A 21,552-nucleotide genomic window follows, 5' to 3' on the forward strand; every position below is an offset into this window, starting at 1 on the left:
TGCTGGGAACTTGAAATTGTCATACTTGGTTTGTAATGTCAGGAATACTACTAAACTGGTGAGGGGGAAAGAGCTGAAGAGCTGAGCCAGACACTGAAGTAACCATAACTTTTTCAAAACTGTTTCATGGTGCCAGCTCTGTTTTTAGACTGATAGTCTGCTTGCCCACAACAGGTTTCTACACACAGTCATTTCTGAAGAAAATAATTGAATGAAACTGCACCTATTGAAAATAGCTACATTTAAGTGTAGAAGGCTAAACCTGACAAACTTTGGTGAAACCTTGAATGATATATTGATTGTTAATGGTAGGCTCTGTATATTTGACCATATTTCTCAATTTTTGCAAGTCATGACAAAACCACCATGTTTATGGAGAAGAGATCCCAATCAATGGAATATTTTGTTATTATCAGCTGTAAGAGAAGAGCTACATTGACAAAACTGAAGAGTTTTTCCTGGAGTTTGCATCACCTGCTCTGTCTCTGAACGTGTTGCCTTCACTTAGGGGTTTTCATGTTCTCACCTGTGCAGTTTCATCTCACAGCATTGTGTTTATTTGGGGGTTTGGGCTATACGGGAGCAAAAACCATGAAGTTGATAATATAAAAGCATTCCTGACATCCTTGTTGGAGCTGAAAAACAACATGCCTACCAAGTTGAAAATTCTCAAAGACCTTATTGATTTAGTGGACTTGCAGCAGAACAGCATAAATAAGAAGATAATTTTTGGGGGGGAGGGGAGGAGTTGTACAGAGCAAATGGCACAAATGAGGATGAAGAAGTGGGGAAGACAGGATGCTTAAAGAGCCAAATACTACTTAAAACAGGAAGATTGCTTTCAGAAAAGCTCATCTTCTAAAAAAATTAATGCGCTAATTGGATATTATTGAAGTTGTATCAGAAATTTACCTTGCAGAGAGTGCTTCTCATGGCTGTTATGAGTGAACTCTGAAAATACACAGTCTGCCAGAATTGTATTGCTGTGGTTTTCAGTGTGCTATTCCAAAGCTGATTAGCTTTATCATGAAAATATTCACAGTTTCTTAGTTGTCAGTTATGCAAGTAATAGAAGGCAGACTGCTGAGATGATAATTATAGAGCAGATTCCTATGATGGTGCCTTCCTGCAAAGTGTCTTGCCTCACATGCATATTTTTGAGTGGACAAGCACAGTGTTTTATATAAATTGTATCAGAATTTTTCTTCCTTTCTTAGAGGAGAAAATAAAAGGCATGCCAATTAATGTTGTTCTGTATTAATAGCATTTTAAAATTGAACATAAAGCTTTTATTCTGTTGCATCTAGTTCCTCTCAGAGGACATACTTTCTTTTGTACTTGAACAAGTTTGGTTTGCTGTCAATCAGTTTTAAATTATTTTGATTTCACAGGCTTAGTACACATTAAGTACAGGAGAGTTCACAGTCATAACTGTTAATTTAGTAGGGTATTGGGAACTGATCTTTCATCAAAGTTGGGTCACATTCAGTTTGCTGTGACAATGTGTATGTTGAGCCCCTGATTCACTAAACAGCCATGGGAATTCAATCTTCCTTCCCTTTTCCTTCACATCTTCCATTAGTACCCCTTGTTTCATAGTGGTCCTTTACACTCGTGGTTTCATAGCCGCTACCCAGTCACCCATCAGTAGCTTGCTCATACTGCACTGCCGTGACTTTTGGGACTTTTTAACTGAAAGCAAGTGTCTTGGAGCTGACAGCAGGGTTACAGTTGCTGGGAGCAATGTGTACATGTATAGAACAATGGTGTTAAAAAATACTTGAAGTTTTCCTATGGTCCATCATACCTGTGTATTTGTCAATAACTGAGAATTAACTCAATGTTTATTGTACAGTTAAGTAAATTTTCTTTTCTTCCTCAAAAAAAAAAAAAAAAAACCAACATTAAAAAAGTAAATTTTTATACCTTAAACACAAGGAAAGGAGTCTGAATGCTTCCCAAAGAAAGTTTCTTAAAAAACCCTCTGAAATAATTGTTTTCATAGTTTCTTAAACTTTAAAAATAAGCAGGCCAGTTTAAAGGAGCTGGTAGCATTATCCCCAAGTTTGTTGTTACTAACATACATGAACAGAGAGAAGAGGGTTGCAAAAATGTGCCTCAGCTCTTTTATACCTGGTAAAGCTACCAAAAATCGTTGTCCTGAATCCTGTGTTTCCCCAAATTAGTAGGCATGTATAGAGCCCCAAGTAGGTACTAGTCTGACCTTTGCAGGGTTTTTTTTCCTACTGATGTTGTTTGGAACGCAGCTAGATGGAAAAGTGTAACTGAAAAGTGATTTGATTTGATTTGATTTGATTAATGAAAGCTGAGCAGATTTGTGGAAACCTGGGGAAATCATTAATATTCCAGATTGAACCCATAATTTTCTTGCCTCCTTGAGATTCAAGAAATCCTCATTTGTCTGCTGTTTGCTGGAAGCTGAAAGACCTATTTGTTCTCCTCATGGGAAACTCTTGTTTGTGGCCCTGAGTGAGGACCTTGCCCAGCTGCAGGAGGCAGGTCCAGCTCAGTTCCTTGGCTCCCACAGACACACCAGACCTGCCAGAAGGCTTTGCTTGCAGCCCAGTCTTCCTGACTCACAACCAGAATATCTCTTACATGAAACAGGGGGTCCAAAAATATCCTTTTACTTTTTGCAGTTTAGTTTCCTATTAAGTTTTTAAAAGAAATACACAAATGGATTTTAATCTCAAGGCAACAACTGGGACAATTTGCATCCCATTGGCACTTCAGACCCTTGCCCTGGGTTTGTGCTAGTTCAGGCCAGTGCAGGCCTGGACACACATCTGCCTTGAGTTTATACTTCCAAAAGTAAAAAGCAAGAGCCTGGTATGAGCTACTTTCATAATGTGATGCTGCAGTAAGCAAACAAGGATATATGATTCAGAGGTTGTGATACATCTGGTCATCTGATACAATGGATATGCAGTCAAATAGAATATTCACTTATTCTTGAAAGGGGAAACAGTCTTAAGATGAACAAGAAATGGAGAGTTAGATTTCCTTTGCCAAAACTTGAGGTAAATTATTCAGGATTAAAAATTCATAGTGTATAACCTTTGTGTTGCTGTTTTTCCAGTTGCTCACTGATGACATAGGACTCCATTTTCAGGATATGAGATCTTGCATGAACAGCTTCTAAACCCTGAAATTTTTAATTCATTCCTTACACAGAATGGCACACATTCTTTTCTACTCCTACTAACCCACAGAGGAAGCACATTTCTAGTGCATTAGATTTTTATTTTAATTATGAAGCTAAAGTTAGTTTCTATATAAATCTCATGCCAAAATAAATAATTTTGTTTGGCTTAATTTTGTACTTTGAATACAATTGTTAATCTTAACTATTTTAGGATAACTAACATTTTTAAACAGTGCAACTGATACAGGTAAGGGTGAATTTGGTTGCAGTGGGCGATCCCTAAACATTAATGATCCCTAAACACTAACGTCTGCTGCTCGGAAAGGTTTCCTGTAAGTATTACAGATGTGACAATGTAGAAGGAAGTACCCTTGGGCACGTCCAGCCCAGCCCTGGCAGACCTCAGCCTCCAGCTGGCTGAGTGAAGGACAGGTTTAAAATGTGCCTCTGGGACGAAGTATTAAAGATCTCTTGCTCTGAAATACCTGAGCTTGCTGATGTGCCCGAGCACAGGCTGCAGAAAGCTCAAAACGCTCTCAGGTGAGAAGAAACATTTCAAAGTTTGGGTAAGTGGGGTTTTTCTATGCAAGAAGTTGGAAGTGCCAATGCTCTCAAACAATCTGAATGCCAAAGACAATGGGAAAGCATCCATTACCACCCTTAGTTCTTCTTCACCCTTCATCTGCAGAGGAAGTCACGACACTGTAATAAACATAATTTAAAGGTGTGTTTTCTCAGGAATCATGAATCTTGTCCTTTCTACACATGAAGATGTTTCAGTCTCCGTTTCTAGATATGACCTACCTGGGGTTTAGTTCATTTGACGAGGCTCTCAACTTGGTTTTTCAATAGCTGCAAGAATATAAGAATCACCGTGATGGTCACCCTGTCTCCCACGCTGGCTATTGATCCTTCTAAGAGGAGATCTTCACTGGTGCCCACTCCTGTCCTTCACTCATCACAGCTGTGCAATTTCCTGACACAAAGGCTGCATTTGGATTGTGCCAATGCAGGTGTTTTGCAGCCAAGTCTCTGTGTAGGTCATGTCTCCTGAAGCTGTTTTCTTTGCTTCTACCAAATCCTGTGGCAAGAGTGCCCCCGATGGAATTGTGCTGTGTAAAGAAGAGTTTCTTTGCTGTTTGGTTGAAATCTGATTTCACTGAGTGTTGATGAGTTTTGATTTTACAAAACCAGCAATTACTTGCTCCCTATTCATCTTCCACTCTTTTACAGACATAGTATTCCTCACCTTGAGATGTTTTCAGCCTGGAAAGTGAGTTACATAATCTCTTGTGATGAAACTACTTTGCATTTCTGATCATTCTTTTTTACTTTAATTTTTCTTTCTCCCATTTCTGTCTCTGTGTTGCACAGTTTCTGAGATGCACTGGAGGCACCATAATACTCAAAATGAGGGCATGTCATAGAATTGCTCTGTAGTCTAAATCTGTTTTTTCCCTGGGAATTTTTAATGTTCTACTTGCCTTTTGGCTGTCAAAGCCACCTATGTATTGCAACTGCAAAATGATTTGCAGGTCCCTGTACTAAAAAAGTCAGAGTAATTTAAAACCAACTGTGTGATGCAGTTAGTATTTTTCTGCATGACTATGAAGCTTATTAGTCAGCCTCTCATGCGAAGATGTTTTTCCTAGCTCTGTAATTTTGTCATCAAGAAACACTTGTGTTTTCCTTTGGCAGATTATCTGTTAAAATGTTGACCAGATAACCACTCAGGCATTCTAGATTTTAAACAGCCTTGAGAAATCTCATTTATTTCCTGGAGAATCTTATTATTTTGAGGGATTTAATAGGAAAAAAAACAAACCCAAACAAACAACAAATAACCCTCCATACTCATACAATGTACAAGTTCTTAGTATTTCAAGGATGTGGAACTACTGCAATAGTGATGTCAAAAGTTGTCCTCTCAAATGGATTTTTCATGTATGATGCCAAAAACAAGTTGGGGGAGTGGTACAAATTACCAGCTCTTCCACTGGTAGAAATGGACACAAGGAAAGGGCTGCTGCTCCCAAGTCAGTGTTGCTGCCACTTTGTATTTCCCACAGGGCCTGGTCCAGCATGTTCCTGTCGTAAATCCTGGCCCAGAACCTGCTCTCTGCTTACCAGTTCACACCAGAGCTCTCCTCTCCTATTACCTGTTGTTGCACAGCCCTATTCTCTCATTCTTCTCTAAAAATACAGTAAAATAAGCCCCAAATCTTGTTTTTCTTAGGGATTTATGAAAACCTGGATAGTGAGTCTTCATGTCCCTTTCATTCCCAGATTTATAATTATAGACCAGCTGGCTTGCCTAGAGTCCACCTACTAAGGATTTAAACAGGAATGTGCTGTTTTCAACCTGCAATTGCTTTCTCTTCTAAAACACCTTATTTAAAAATTTGGAGTGAATAACATATTTGTAAAATGAATGCCAACAGCTAATATAAAAATCCACAAAGATAAGCAGTTTGTTTGAGGTTGATGTCACTGTAGCTCTCCTATGGCAGCCTTTTTCTAGTCTTAATTTCATAAAGTGCACAGAGGCTTAAATACAGCTATCCACTGGGTATGTATCACAGCTGAAGGAGGTATTTTATTTCCTGATTTTAACAAGTACGTGGACTTCACCTAAGCTGTGATATGCCTAAGCACACAGTTCAACTCCCTTGTCGCTGAGTGAAGAAAACAAGTTCAGCTTTCCAGATACTAATGACTCACAGGAAGCTGTGTAAATTCATTGGACTTTTTTGGCTTTTTTGTAACATATTCTGCCAAAGGGGGATGGTTCAGCCTATTATCAGTGTAAGAAAACACTAAGAAAAGTTTAGTTGACCTTTGCAAGGTCAAACACTTTTCCTCCTGGAGACGTCTTCCCCTCTTATTTAAGAAGAAACTGATTACCTCAAATCTTTCCCTATTTTTTTGACAGGTCGCCCCTAAATTCAATTTATTCAACTTCTGCTTCAATTAAAAATAAATTCTTTAACCTGCTTGTATGGAACACACAATAGCAATGGCCAACAAAGATTAGCTCATTAAACTGCACATAATTACTACAAAACAGCTGCTTTTAACAACCTTTGAAAGAACAGTTTGCCCACTAGCTGTGCTCATTTTTCCTTTGATATGCATAAATTTAGTTCTAACTGCCTTTTTTTATACCTGTATCACAGTAACTCATGAACTGAGATCAACGCAATTAGCTATTCAGCCTTTTGCAAAGTATGGAAACAAAGTTAGAAAAAAAGGAGACAAGAAATTTTATACATCACTATATTTATTACAGAAAAACAATTGAAAGTAAAAAATAATCAAAATGACATTTAAAGCAAAGTTCAGTCGCTAAGTTGTAATCCCAAGAGGTAACACTGACCACAAGAACAACTTCTGAGTCTGACACGCACGGTCCTGTGTCACACGCATTGCTCTCGTTGGTGTCACCTGGATGTAATGGCTTCCCTCAGGTAACCCAGGCACGACTAACCCTGGGGCACCTTCTGGCTGTTATCTTGACAGCAGATGACAGATGAAGGGGAAGTAGCTCAGACATGTCACCACTCAAGTTTTGGTGGCTATCACAGCACACCCATGACAATTACATGATTTTCACAAAGGAGGTTGCCTTCTCTGTGGTTGTGTAAGCCCCTCTCCCTGGAGGCCCTGTGGAAAGCTCTCCAAGGCTCACCTGCCTGTACCCAGCAGCAGCTGTGGCACAGCACTGCTGTGTATCCCTGACTCCCATGGAAAGAGCTGGAAAAATAACTGTAGAAAAGTTACAAGTGTAAAACTGAAGCCCCTGTTGAGAGAGGGGTTCTTGGTAGCTGAAGAATTCAAGAGGCTAAAAACCAAGTAGAAAAGTATAAAATCTTACAGTAAAGAATAGAACAGGAAGGCCAGGAAAACCCTTCCCCTTCTGCCTGGTGGCTGCTTTGGCTAGGAAAGGCTATCCAAGTGCTTTATCAGGGAGTTGAGTATTCAGTCTAATGACTGTCAGATCCAGAATGTCTTTTGTGTTTACTAACCAATTAATAGTTACATTATACTTTTCTACACTACATATTTGGCTTGCAGAATTTCTTTGTGTTGAGGTAAAGATGCCCACAGAAGCTAGTTCAAAAGAGGAACACTAACCACAGGCTATAAAAGCAAACAGAAAAAGCCCACAGAACAGAGTCCTCATCAACTGACAGCAAAGGCCAAACTTTTCAGTAGCTGCATTTATTTCCATATGAAAGCTATCACTGTGTTTAGGGGAAGTGCCTGCTTTTGATTTGCTGAGATGTTTCATGAGATGTGTCCTGCTGTTTGTAGGGAGCATGTGCCATCTAGGTGTGGGGTTTTCTCAGCACCTGGTGGCCTCAGATTTTATGCAACCATAAACTGTTCCAAAATTTTGTGTGTTCTTGCTCATGATTTTGGTATCCCTGGCAAAGCAGCCCTTTGTGTAACGCTGGCTTATGGGAAGTTGGTTCAGCACATTAACTGCAGTCTGACAAAATCCTTCATTGGGTACTCATAAAGTATGCCATAGCCAAGGGGTCAGCTCAGAGACTGGATAGCTGCTTCACTGTGCAAACCATTTAAACATCCTCACAGCCTTTCCATTTCACACAGACAAACATTCCAACATAAACCACTCTGTCTCTTACACAAAGCACTGCCAGCATCTAAATACAATAGACAAATGTAATTTTTCAGCACTAAGAGCTAAATTGCACTGAAGAGAGGAAAATAAACCAATATGTGCTGAAAAGAGAGGAGTGTATTTCAAAAAGTACATTTCAAAAAACTGGTATTTAGTACAAACAGAATAATGTAAAAATATGCAACTATTTCAAAATAAATCAATTTATACCAAATCTAGGAGATAGAATCACAAAATTATTATTTCTATTCTACAGGAAAGTGCCTTGAAAGAAGATGGTCCATAAAGTTTTAATCATGTTCACCATATCTGTAAACAGAATAAAATGACCTGTTATTTATGTGAGTGCCACCTTGCTTTCAATGCGAAACATGGAGCTTCTTGGTGATTTCTCTGAGCCCCTGAGGATAAAAGACATTACCTTTGGACTCCTAAACATGAGTACAATTTTATCTGAGTGGTCTTCCCAGGTATTGCCAGAGCTTGCACCATATGCTAAGCATGGATAGTAGCAAGATTTGCTCAGCAGGGGCTCTGCATATTTTTAGAGCACAGCATGCTAAATTAAGAATTTTTATTGAAACATAGAAGAGGTTTAACAAAAGAGAAAACAACATAATGCTTACAATACTTCACATCCTAAGTTTCTAAAACCTATCCATCAAAATTGATTTGTGGCAAATTCAAAATACCACACTGGCCCAAATATAATGGCTTTTTCATTACAGCATTTAAAACTTGAAAGAAATACACTTACCTTACATTTGTATTCAAACTAATTTTCTGACTAAAAAGCCCTTTTGACTTTCAAGCCCTTTTAAAAAGCTAACAAGAAGATCTAAGCTGCTGGTAAAATGTGCAGCAATCGAGGTCTTTGATGAGCATGTGAGCTGGAACAGGGAACAGGTTCCACAGCAGAAATTTCAGGACCCATTACAGGAAGAAAACGAGGAGAGGGGCCTGTGGCATCCTGTGTTCTTCCCCTCTAAAAGCTGCAAGGCTCCTTTGTATTTGAGATAATTTGGAATTTATTTAAAAGCTAAAAAGCACACCAGAAAAAATACTGTCAGCTCACAGTGGAAGGCTGAAAAGTAAAGTATGTTTGGATTGAAGGTTCAGCAAGCTGCAGTTCTGACAAACAGCAGAGATAAATCCCACAATAAATATTTGATTCCTCTACACAGGTAATTGCTAGTAAATGACCATTCTCAAATATGCTTTGGGGCCCTTATTTGAAATAAGTGAGCCTAAGTAAGATTTATGTAAGACAAAATCTTCAAAAGCAGTTAAGCAGCACAGTATTGCAAGAGGTTAATTAAGCTCATAGGTGCTAATGGATTTAGAGTGTTATCTATTCAGAGTTATCTAAGTCTGGCTCACTTCCTCCTTCATGCTGGCACTAGCAAGAAACCCTTCAGAAAGTTTTGGGGGATTTTTTACCCCTGTCTTCATACCAAATTAGAGCAGAGAGCTGGTCTGGGGCGCCAGCTCACTTTGTGATCTCTATAGCTGGCACAAGAGAACCGCTGCTTCTTTTGGCACAAGCCTATTAGGTGAGCGTAAGGCAAAGTGCATTTTCTGCTAGTGGCTGAGCACCTGCAGCACTTGACATAAAATGCTGAACCAGGGGCAAAGTTGATTAAAATCAGGACTTTATTCTAATGGCTTCTTTAAGGACTCTGAAAACTCTTCTCAATCCTCACTGCCGCAATGTATTGTTGCATAGTAAAAGTCCATCAAAATCTCTCTTCTGGGCAAGTAAACAGGTTCCAATACGATATTCCTCCTTACAGACTGTCTGTGGGCATGCACTTTGGAGTAAGAAAGGCACCATTACCAATATCCTTGTCCTAATAATATATGCTAGACTCAATCCAACAATTTCTGTGTCAGACTTCTGTTCTTAGCTGTATAAACTCCCATGGCAGGGTTTCAAACAGGCCCTCTGCTCTCCTCTCTTGCAGGCAGCTGAGCTATTTGCAAACACTTTCACACATTCTCCTGCCTGTGAGAAATGTAGGCCAGCTTACCACAAGCAGACAGTGTGAAAGCGTTCTTAAAAAACCCAGCTGCTGGCCTGTTTTTCATAGAGTGCAAGTCCTTTTTAACACTTGCCTACCTTCTACCCTGTAAGCCTTCCTTTTCCACAGAGGGAACTTCCCCCTTTCTGGGCGAGAACACCTCATGAGCCACGTCCCCTGCCCCACCACAGCAGACTGCTCTTGCACCACTATTACACTACCCCACTAAGGCTCTAGCCAAATTGTAGAACTGAATGCAAAAACTCCACACCCAGCTCTGTCTGCTTTTAGCTCTCAGTATTTCAATGCATTTTTAAATATCAGCAAATCCACAATTATTTGATTCTAGAGTAAAACAAGCTGGAAATTGAAAGGAATTGTATTTGTTTTAATACAAGCAGTCAATCCAAATTAATTCCACTTAGGTCAATCATCAATACTCAGCTACAGCTAAAGAAAAAATTTCACAGAGATGGGGGATTTAAAATTAGCATGAAAGGTACGTAAGGTAAAAATTAAGAAACAAAATTAATCAGGAATTACAACTATAGAATATTTCCTTGAGTAATGCTTGGATTTTGGTCCATTGTTAAAATCTGTGATTTGCACTACATTGTTCAAAAGAAGAATGCCATTCACGATGGAAAATAACATGAGATTTTTTTAAACAATTACAAGGTTGCTTACCTGGCACTAAGTTGCTGAAGGACTTGAACCCTCTCTCTCATTGGATCCCAATTTTGCTTTACATTCTTTGCAAGTATGATGACACTTCCTACAATATTGACAGCAAATAAAACATTGAATAATTTTGCTGGATTTCTTCTAATACAACCATAGAGCATGGTGGCAAAAGTTCTTGAAGAAGTAATCTCTTGCCTAGACTCCCCAATTTTTGTAATATGGGATACAAACTGCAAAATGTGACATCTAAATGTCTCAGCCAATAAATGCCCATTAATTAGTATTAAGTATTCCTTCTGGCAATTGCCAAAATATAACAGGATTTTCTAAGCAGCAAAAGACAGCCCTTGCCATTGTACCTATGAGCAAACTGAGCTAGGAGTGAGGTGTGGAACATGTAATGAATTACAAAGTATATACTTTGTTATGTGGGGGAAGAATACAAGTAGAGAAATAGATGAACAATGAAGAAGCTTCCCATTATCAGTCAGGTATTTTTATATGCATAAAAGCTTATGCTGGTCTGGGGGAAAGATGTGGAAAGACAAAAGAGAATGATTTTTTTGATAGGATTTTTGGAAATGTGTTCTGTGAGTGAAAGGTATATATAAGAAGCCATATTGAGAATGGAGAGTACAACAGGCAGCTGAAGGAGGAGCTGGGAAGGAAGTCAGAGTCTGATTTGATGCGAAGGAGTACTTTATGTGAAGTTGAGAAAACAATGAATAAAACATGGAGGCACCAGGAGACAGAAGTCAACCATGGAGATCTATTCTATGGCTAGAGGTGCAAGGTGGAGAAAGCACCCCCTCAGTTTGTGCTCTTCATTGTTTGACATGACAGCATGAGGCTGGGCAAAGCCATAGAGGAAAGGGAGGTTGGAATACGGGCTGAGATTGACACTGTTGTTAAAATATGAGAGCATTATAAAAAATCTGTAGCATATTTGGCCTGAGGTATGTTTCAATGGAAGACTTAAAGGATCAAAGTGATAACACGGACAATCTTAGCAGTATGATACTAGATGAAAAGAGAATGAATAACTGTTGCCACATTACACCTAAAAGTACAATAATTTCATTTAAATAATGGATATCCTAGTAAAAGGTATTACAATGAGTTTAATTTGCATTTTCTGAAGAATGTGTAGTAGTTTCTAATGCTGCAATATATAGTCCAAGACTATAACTAGTACCCCAGGATCTAATCCCAGAATTTAAATTCATAGTTTTGCTGCATATAATTTTTAGTGTGTTTTAGACTATTTTGATCTAGGCTTAATAATTTAAATTAGCACAGACCTTTTTTGTTGTGGACCAAATGGAGCAATACCCATTTTCTGAAACTTTTTTTGGCATTCTCCCATGTATGACATCCTTCCAATGGCAAAACCCAAGACACCGGCGACTACAGAGATAACAGATAACAAAACATTGTTAATACAACAGCTTAAATCAGGAGTGTGCTAGTGGCTCCACTTCATTCATATAACAAATTCTGTACCACATCTTCTCAGAACATGTCAGAAACACATGTAAAGTTACACAGGGTTTACAGGGGTGAATTCAATAACTACTGAAAACTGGTTATCTATAATGAGAGAGAACAACTGGTCAACAAATAATTGATACAGAAAAAGGATATAATATTGCTGTGTACAGGAAAAGGAGATAATATTTAAGGGACCAGATTACAGAAAATAAAATTAATTCACAACGTCAGCACTAATAGTTCTTGCCTTTGATTGCACACCATGGTTTACTTCTAATTGATCACACTTTCAACACCAACTTCTCTGGCCTTCTAAGAAGATAAAACATGAGCTTGCTACAGTGTTGCACCGTGGCTTTCACTCACTAGAGTCAGAATAAAAGACTACTTCAATGTCCTTGATTTCCTGCTGAATTTCTGCTGGAGAGGGAATCTATTTTCTTGTCATTTATGAGCCACCTCACTGTACAGTACAGTTTCTGTGCTTCTATTTGTTTTCTTTATCAATCCATGGTTCTGAATTAGACAGTTGAGATCAATCAAACACACACATGAAAAGGACCATACTATTTTATATAGTATAGTATTGTGACTTCTTGATACCATAAGTTGTGCAATCTGCCAAGCACAGCTGATCAATGAGCTGACATAATTTATAAAACAAAGTGAAGATTAGAATTCATAGCAATATGAGAGACTGCATTACATAAATACAAGCTGCTACTGAAAATATTTACATTAGAAAAATCTTGTTTCATACATTTATTTTTAAACACATCAGAAATCTGATTTCCTAATCTGCTGGGGTAACATATAGATTGCAAAAAAAGAAGATTTTGGAAAGAAATTCAGAGAGATGCAATAAGCCTGTAAAGAACCTTTTCTTTCCTTTTAGAATTGGGTACAACTTACTTGCCATCTTGGGGTATGGACCAAATCTTGGACTTGCTGAGAAAATGCCTACAATAAAAGGAAATAGTCAGAAAGCTTATTCACTTATTCACTTGAGGAACTCACCAGCACTCAAAACCAGCACTAATTTTCCTACAGATTTTGCATTTCTTAAGGTGAAGATGGTATGAAGTCCATTAACTCAGATTTCAATACATCAGGGCACTTTCTATTCCACTAGTTCTTAGTGCATGTGTTTTGGGGCAGTTCTAGAGTCATAGGAGGAAGAGAATCTGGACTTTGCAGGATTCAGCTCAGGCAGGAATTCAGAGTGTAAACCAACATGAAAGCAGCACGTCTGCCACTGGTGACACCTGCAGCACTGCAGAGGAAGTGAAGGTGGCTTATGTTTCAGCACCAACCAACCCTGCATATAAAATGACAAAATTAAATCTCTTACACAGGGTCCAACTCCTTGTGCTGTGATAATTAGGATGAAGCTGCTCTTTGGTAGCTTTCTGTGGCTATCAATTAAAACTGTACCACTGGTATCTCTTCCCCTGCTGCAGAGGAAAGATCACACATTTTGGCCTTTAAAAGGAGAAGACAGTGTGCTAAACAAGAAAAGCAAAAAATTATCTTTAGCTTTTCCACCAAAATCCACATTTCCCCAGTTAATCTCAGGAGGTGAAACCAGTACTCCTCTGAGAACTATGTGTCTGGCAGAGGAATGCCATGCTGTGGAGGAGGGCTCCACACAGCAAGATTACCATGGCAAAGGGAAGGGAAGTAAACACTGGTTGCACTGTTACACACATTCAGACAGTAATAATGAGGCTTAGAAGCCCCAGCATCTTCTAGAGGCAGGGTACTGTGTGCAGCCATCAGAAGAAAGTATTTAGACAGAGGAGGATTCAGCCTATGTTAAGCACAAGAGCCTTTGCCCACTGTGATCTATACAATTTTATATTGGGTCTCTCGGGGGAGGGAGGAACAAAAGTGTTGTTTGTTTCTAATCACCCCCCTCCAACTGCTGACACACAGTAATGATTATTTACTAAGAGCATTTGTGATTTCACAGCTGATCAGAAAGAGCCAAGTACAATGAACAGAAACTGAAAAGAGTACCTGGTGCCAGAGGCTGGCACGTTAGCTACAGAGACAGCCCTGGTGCCCTTCCTATCACTGCTCACTCTTTTTCCAATGTGTAATCCTTCTATGACACACTCTTGCTCCTTCCCTCCCTGTCTCCCTACAAGCTCATAGGTCAAGGATGGAATAGGGAATCCATATCAGCCTCTTGTGATATAGCTTAGCAGACTTCAGGGTGAATGCCCCTCACTCTCTCCCCAGAACACCAACCTCAACCTTACACATAGTCAAGGCCCCCAGCAGGGAAACTGAAGGCGCCATGTGTAGAACCAGGCTCATCCACCACATAAACAGAACACAATTTTCTTTTGTGTTAGCCTGCAGATCGTGAGCCATCTCTACAGAAAGCTCTCTGTCTCCTCACTTTGGCAGTACTCCTTGTCCCTTTGCACCAAAGCTGTAGTCATACTGATACATGGTCACTGTCAAAACATGGCCAGCATTTTCAAACAGAACAACAGTCAGAGCTCCAGCACCCGATTCGAGCACCCTGCTCGGACTGCACAATGCTCTGCCCCACGAGCTGCCCCAGAGAAGACTCTACTCAACTCCATGTGATCATGGTGATAAAATCCAGCCACCAGTCTTTGGATTTGCAAATTCTCTTTTCAGTTCATGCTCTTGCAAAAGAATGACTGTGGCGATGCATACATAATAATCAAATCACCATAGCAATGATGGTAATGAGCGAGAAGAATATTGATCTTGAAAACCAGCACTTTAATGATGTATTTTTTTATCTTTACCTTTTGAGATTAGCCCCTGGGTGACAAGCATGCTCCCAAGAGATAAAGGAAGAGCTGTGAAAATGAAAAGGAGAGTAGCTGGTATCAGCCAAAATTTGCTACGTACTTGGTAAATACTCTCTTATACGTTAAACATTTTCTGTTTCTAATGTTAAACACATTATTTCTAAACATTAACTTTGCCTACTGTCTTAATCACCTATCACATCTGCTCATTCAGATTATGTTCTCTTCAAAGCCAAGACGTCCTCAGTGCCAGACATCAGCCATGCTGTAACATCTGAAGCTAATGCAATATATATATTTATTAAATAATAGTTTCCACAATCTGAATATCTCCTCTAACTACTGCAACACTTGTAATGACAGCAGCTCCAATAAAATGCTGAAAGTCTTTTCAATCTCCTCCATTCAGGAAATACATAATTTAGATACAAAGTGAAGGGTGGAAGTAAAGGCACTACAACACCAAGCACTGATCTTTTTAGCTGTCCTAACATACTTAGAATTTCACAAATCAAAGACACATAGACACGCCTGCCTCCCATTCAAAGGCAAGGATAAATATGTAACAAAGTAAAACATTCCTAAGGTGGTTGTAATAATGGACTTCAAGACGAGAACCAACTCTACAACTGCTGAAGTTCAGATTAAACAAGACGTCAATTCAACCACCTTTACCTACAACAATTATGCAAATAATTAAACCTTTAAGAATACAACACTTAACTGAACACGACAGAGTTAACCTACAACAGTGTTCCAACAAAAAAGCATTTTGCAGACAGTTTTGCGTACATACATCAAGAAGTCATTCTGTGTGGTAAGAATGACTTTGGATCACTCACCTCTGTACCAGAAGCTTTCCTGTTTGCATTCTTTAATGATCCTTGCAATCTCTCTGTCTTGAATTTGGGACATGGGACAAAATAACATTGGCTGAAAGCATAAACGTGGATTAGTTTAACAAATTTAATCTCACAGGAAGAAAAAAATCAATCAATTAAAGAAGATAAATTATTTAAAAAACAAATAAAATACAAAAACCTCCAAGCAAAACTCCTTATTCTCTTGCTAGCAGCGTGATGAAATTTTGATACCCCAATACAGAAACAGAAAGAACTACAAAGGTTTAAACTCAAAACAACCCATCTTACTGGTCTTTACTTTCCTAAAATAGCTCTGCTGCTGCTCACCCCAGAAGCATATTGTTTTGTATCTGTTAGCCATTTCGTTCTCATGAGCTACATTATGTCTCCCAGAAAGAAATGACAGGAAATAAAGGCAGAGTGGCAGTTTTCAAAAACCAAGTTCTGCTCTGTACAGAAGTCAACTGAAGTTCAATAAGAGTAGATTTTGCAAGTATTTAGAAGAGAGTCAGCAAATTCTGCCAGACTCTCCACTAGTAGAACTTTCTCTCTAAGCAATTTAAATATATCCATGGCATTAACTGAACTCAGTCATACTGGCTTCACCCTAGTACAAATTAGGCCACCAACAGACTTCTTGAAGGTAGCTCTTTTTTCACCCATTGTAATTGTGAGGAAAAAGTGACAGTATTCTCCCTTGCATTCCATCCAGGGTATTGGCATGTAAACATATGAGGGTTATTTTTCTTTCTTTAAGAAAAGACTCAGTGTTAGCATTTGAAGTGTTGTTATCAGACATCTGAGATACTGGTTTTGACTGGACAAGAGTTTATTTTCTCCATAGTAACCAGTATGGTCCTACATTTTGGATTTATGACCAAACCAGTCTTTACAATACAGGGATATTTAATTACTGCTGAGTAGACCTTACATAGAGTCAGGGCCTTTTCTGTTTCTCAGGCTGCCCCACCAGCAAATTGGCAGGGGATGTAGAAGAATTTGGTAGGGGACACAGCTGGGACAGCTGACCCCAGCTGATCCAAAGAATATTCCAATTCCATACCGTGGCATTGGGCTCAGCAAGAAAAGCCAAGGGAAAGGAGTTGTCATTAAGTTAAAATTAATTGAAATGTTAACATTTTTTCTGTAAAAACACATCATCCTCAAATATACGCAAACATTCTTGAAAGAAAAAACAGGCATCATAGAAGAAGCAATGCCTTGGAAAAAAGAGTACATTCATCTATTACAGGATTCTATCTCCTTTTATGCCTAACTCCCTTTATGCATGATTTTATAGCCATAATAAGGAAATGCATTTATTTGCCATAGCCACACATTTCACATTATAGGTAACTAATATCTCAGCCCTTCTTCAAGCACTGCTCCCACAAAAGTTAATGGTGGTGCTGGGCAAACAATAGAGAATTGGCTCCACTCCAGATCATGGAGAACCGCTTCAAACTTGTTTCAGAGGAAGGTCATAACAAATACAGTAAAATACAAACAGGCTGACTGAAAGATAAGGAAATGCATGTCAGAGCCCCAAGTGCACCAACAGGCTTTGCAACCTTTTTGCCTCCATACACACCCTGCCAGCTGTTCAGCTGCTTGGGCTCAGAGTCAGCTCTACCATGGCACACTTGTGTAACACCGAGTTAGACTGCTAAGAAAACAGAAAAGCTCGGAGAAAGCAGCAAGAAGCTTTGCCCAGGGCCTCTGCTCTTCAGCTCAGGAGCTGAATATAAGCTCAGGCCCTTGCCTTAACTGTGCTGTAGCTATACTATGCCGATCCTTACCCTGCCTTGGTAACCTGATCGCCCAGCTTAGCATCAGACCTGCCTGGCAACCACTGAACTGACTGTAGGCTGACCCTGGTTAACATCATTGGATCTGCTCTCCTCCTCTTTTTGGGTACCGTGATACTGTGCTCCCTGTACCTGAGGCCCCAGCCCCTGCCACCCTGCTGTCACTTGTGCCTCTTCCTTGCAGATGAGCCCAGTATTGCTGCCCTCTGGTAGTGACTGGTTAGCCAAAAGTCATATCACATTTAAATTCCACGATGTCTCCATCAGAAGAGAATATTCATCTTCTGTAGAGCTGTAGACCAGATTCTTGTGCTGTACTGTTCCCTTCTCCCCTTCTGAACATGTGCATGCAGAGCTTGACGGGGACAGCTTGTACAGGACTTGTACCAGACACCAGGGCTATGCCAGCTCATAACTCAGGGCATAAATCAGAGCCTTAAGATTCACAACTCCTAGCCCTCTGAGGGCAGTGAACCAGGAAAAATAACACACCGTCCTTTCCTCTCTTCATCTATTTGCTTAAGCTAACAGACACCTATTTTTCTCTTCAATAAGAGCAACTGAGGCAAAATCTGTTATTCATTAGCAATAGCATTGAAATAAAAGGGAGGAAACCCAGCTTACCCATCCAGGTTGCTTTACTGGAGGTGTCTGACTACCCTGTTGACCTGTTTCAGAAGACATTGTCTCTTTCCTTGTAGACTGCTACTGCTCTTGTGCAGCAGAAGCTATGCGTTTTATGCTTGGCTACTTCTCTTTCTGCAAGGTACAAAGGTAAAAAGTCAAGATATCATATTGATATTCGTAAGTCCAATGTTCATCTAGAAAGAAAAATGACCAGGTTGAAAGGAGTGTATTTTTTACAGCAGATAGCATCCAGTCACCTGATACACAATTTACAGCACCGTTTATCACTTATCAGCAGCACAGAGTTGTGTGTAACTTAAACAGGTAAGTCAGTAACTACAATGAAATGCTGAATCATGACCTAGTTTAGTATGCTCAATCATAAAGAAATGAAAATAAATATAAGCAAGTAATTGAAAACCTTTCTAATTTTGAATGTACTGCAGGTCCAAGAAATAGCCTCTTTAGTGTGCTGTCCAGAATTACTGCACTACTCCTATCCTCACTGCCATCATCTGAAGCCTGGATTCCATGGGACCCACCAAGCAAGCCTATCACAAACCACATCTGTATCTCCAAAAACCCAATTCAGTTACAAACATCCTTTAAAAAATAACACAAAAGAATAAATAGATTCCAAAGTTTTAGAGCTGCAATCTTCCATGATTGAGAGCTATGCTGCTAGGGATAAGCAAGAAGGAAACTCACTTATTTCTAGAGCACTTCAAACAATCTAAATTGCAATTTTTACTGAGCACTTTGCTGCATGCTCTGGCACTGTATTAACACAGAGGGCACTTCTCCTTTTCTGAAAGTACCTTCTGAGAATGGTGGCACTGAGCAAGGCTAAAATGACTGCAAAGGACAGAGTTAAACAGAAAAGATATGCAACCATTTACTGACCTAAATGGTTTTTTGCATTCATAATATTACTGTATAAACCCCTTCCTGCACTTCTTTTGGGGTCAGTTACATGTCTATGAAGTTCAAGCAACATCTATTTCATAGCAAAGCTTGACAGCAAAGCTTTTTTAAGCAATAGGAGCAACACAACCTCCTATCCCCTTGGTAAAAAAAACTTAAATAAAGCATTGAATTCACACCAATCTGCACTTTATTCTCAGACACTCACAAAAATGACAATGATCACTGTGTCTTTGAAAAACTGTAAGTTTGAAAACCCATATTCTATGAGGAAAGCTCACAGCTCTACACCATCTTCCTCAATCTAAGAGCAATTTAATTTTCATCAGTCTCTTGCCACTTGATGCAAAAAAATGACATAAAATATAAGAAAGATGCATAAAACTTTAAAGAGGTTTGTGTCAATCAAAAATGAATCAAATTTTCTTATCTGCTTTCTTATTCTTATCTACTCAGAAAGCCTACTTGTGCAGACAGCTGCATAAAATAATCACTGCAAACAGTTTCTAAATGCTGCAACAGATTTAAAGTGCTTGTCTTTTTCACAATAATAAAACAGCTGAGTCACAGGAGGAAAATTAATAAAAGAAAATGAAGGAAAAGGAGTGGCTATAAATAAAGATTATAGCTATTTGCAGTTTGCCATGGGCTCCTATATTGTCCTAAGTACATGTTTCTCCTGAATTATAAGTTATTTAGCTATGCTACTGCTTCAACATAATGAAGAACCCCACAAATATTTATCCCTTTAAGCAGCCTCATGGTACATCTCCCACATGGAATGAAAGCTGAGAGCTATACTGGCAAGAATGAAACAAAGAGACAGAGTTGATGTCATCAAAATATTATGTAACTGACTTATTAACTGAAATAAGTTACATAAAGTTAACTGAAATAAGTTACATATAAGTTATATATTATGTAACTGACTTATATACTACCTAGCAGACAAGCTGTCTCCTATCTGAGGAATGTAAAAGTGTTCTAATATTTCAAGGCCCAGTGTCTTGGAAAGACAACCATTATCCCAAAAAATAACTATATTTCCATCAGCTTTCTGGAGAAACGTGATTTCTTGTAATTTTCTGCAATACTTATTGCTGTTTTCTCAACCTTACATGTAATTCTTAGTGCAACAATTAAGTGTATATTCGGGGAAGAATTTCCCAGTTATATTATTCTGTTTAAATGAAATACCTATATAATACAAGCTTAAATCAATGTGGTTTGCAAGGATCAAATAGACAAAAAACTTATTTGTCTTTTACAAAAAATGTTCTGGATAATTTCTTCATTTTCAGAAGAAAATGCTAATTTTAGGCTCCTGAAAATATCTCCCAGTTTGAATACCTCTAATAGGATGACAAAGAAGCAGTATGCAAGAAGACAGCTAAGTTTTTTTTAATATGAGGGTTGTCAACTTCATACACTGTGTTTTCAATAAAAAGCCTCCTTCTGAATAGGAATAATGACCCCATAATTTCTAGGGCTAGAATATCAAGGAAGAAAGGGGGAGCCAAAATTGCTTGTATTACCTGGTCCACGCAGTGGGCTGTGATGCCTAGGGCAGGCACCACTCATCAAAGATTTCAGAGAGGCACTTCAAGAACCATCGTGAGGAAGATTACAAGCCTCAACATGATGTTTCACACCTATCTGAACTGGCTCTTTGAAAAAAGAGCCTGAGTTTAAAACAAAGGTGAGTCCACAGAGCGGCTGCACTAGGTAGTCAATGAAAAGGTCCCTACCAACATCCTGAGAGCACGGGGCTAGGGAATGCCCCAGCCTGCCCCGCCCTGCAGCAGCTGCTCCGTGCCCCCACCCAGCCAGCACACAGTACTGCTTTCCTAGAATCACACAACCACTTAGGCTGGAAAAGGTCTCTAAGATCATCGAGTTCAACCTACAACCAAACACCGTCTTGTCAACTGAACCGTGGCACTAAGCTGTCACGTCCATTCCAATGTCTAATCACTCTTATTGAGAAGAAATTCTTCCTGATGTTCAGCCTGAACCTCCTCTGGCACAGCTTGAGGCTATGTTCTCTTATCCTGCCATTAGTCGTCTGGGAGAAGAGACCAATCCTCCCCTGGCTGCAGCCTCCTTCCAAGGTGGTTGTAGAGGGCAATAAGGTCTCCCCGAGCATCCTTTTCTCCAGGCTAAACACCCTCAGCTCCCTCAGCCGCTCCTAGCAGGCCTTATACCCCAGACCCTCCAGCAGCTCCGCTGCCCTTCTCTAGACACGCTCAAGCACCTCAGTGTGCTTCCTGAACCGACGGGCGACAGCACCGCCGGCCTGCGGCACCACAGGCCCCACAGCGGCCGCCTGCGCCGGGCCGGCCGCCGAGAGCCGCGCCCCGACCCCCGCCTGCCCCGCCGTGACGCCGGAGAAACCCGGCCCCGCGGAGCCGCGGGGCGCGGAGAGGAGGAGTCTGAGATTCACGGCCCCCACCGCGCTTACTTTCTGCGGGCTGCCGGAGGAAACGGAACGGGCTGGGCTGGGCTGGGCTGGGCCGGGCTGGGCC

At 39.8% G+C, this 21,552-nt stretch overlaps 1 protein-coding gene across 3 annotated transcripts; it reads right to left on the minus strand.

The window, feature by feature from the left end:
* Positions 1-1,391: 1,391 nt before the first annotated feature.
* On the minus strand, positions 1,392-21,550 carry OCIAD2 (OCIA domain containing 2). 3 transcript variants are annotated; one of them, XM_038134181.1, is made up of 8 exons: positions 21,489-21,550; positions 18,101-18,235; positions 15,648-15,738; positions 14,800-14,853; positions 12,923-12,970; positions 11,821-11,926; positions 10,523-10,610; positions 1,392-8,123 (listed from the first exon to the last, which is right to left on the minus strand). In XM_038134181.1, the coding sequence occupies exons 2-7, from the start codon at positions 18,158-18,160 to the stop codon at positions 10,529-10,531; spliced, it is 441 nt and encodes a 146-aa protein (XP_037990109.1). In that variant the 5' UTR covers positions 18,161-18,235; positions 21,489-21,550; the 3' UTR covers positions 1,392-8,123; positions 10,523-10,528. The 3 variants fall into 3 exon arrangements, with proteins under 3 accessions (XP_037990109.1, XP_037990110.1, XP_037990111.1); XM_038134182.1 differs by lacking the exon at positions 21,489-21,550 and adding an exon at positions 20,563-21,465; XM_038134183.1 differs by lacking the exon at positions 1,392-8,123 and adding an exon at positions 8,377-8,853.
* Between the last annotated feature and the right edge of the window lie 2 nt (positions 21,551-21,552).

The sequence above is a fragment of the Motacilla alba genome, chromosome 4 (assembly GCF_015832195.1).
Source record: "Motacilla alba alba isolate MOTALB_02 chromosome 4, Motacilla_alba_V1.0_pri, whole genome shotgun sequence".
Lineage (NCBI taxonomy): Eukaryota > Metazoa > Chordata > Aves > Passeriformes > Motacillidae > Motacilla > Motacilla alba.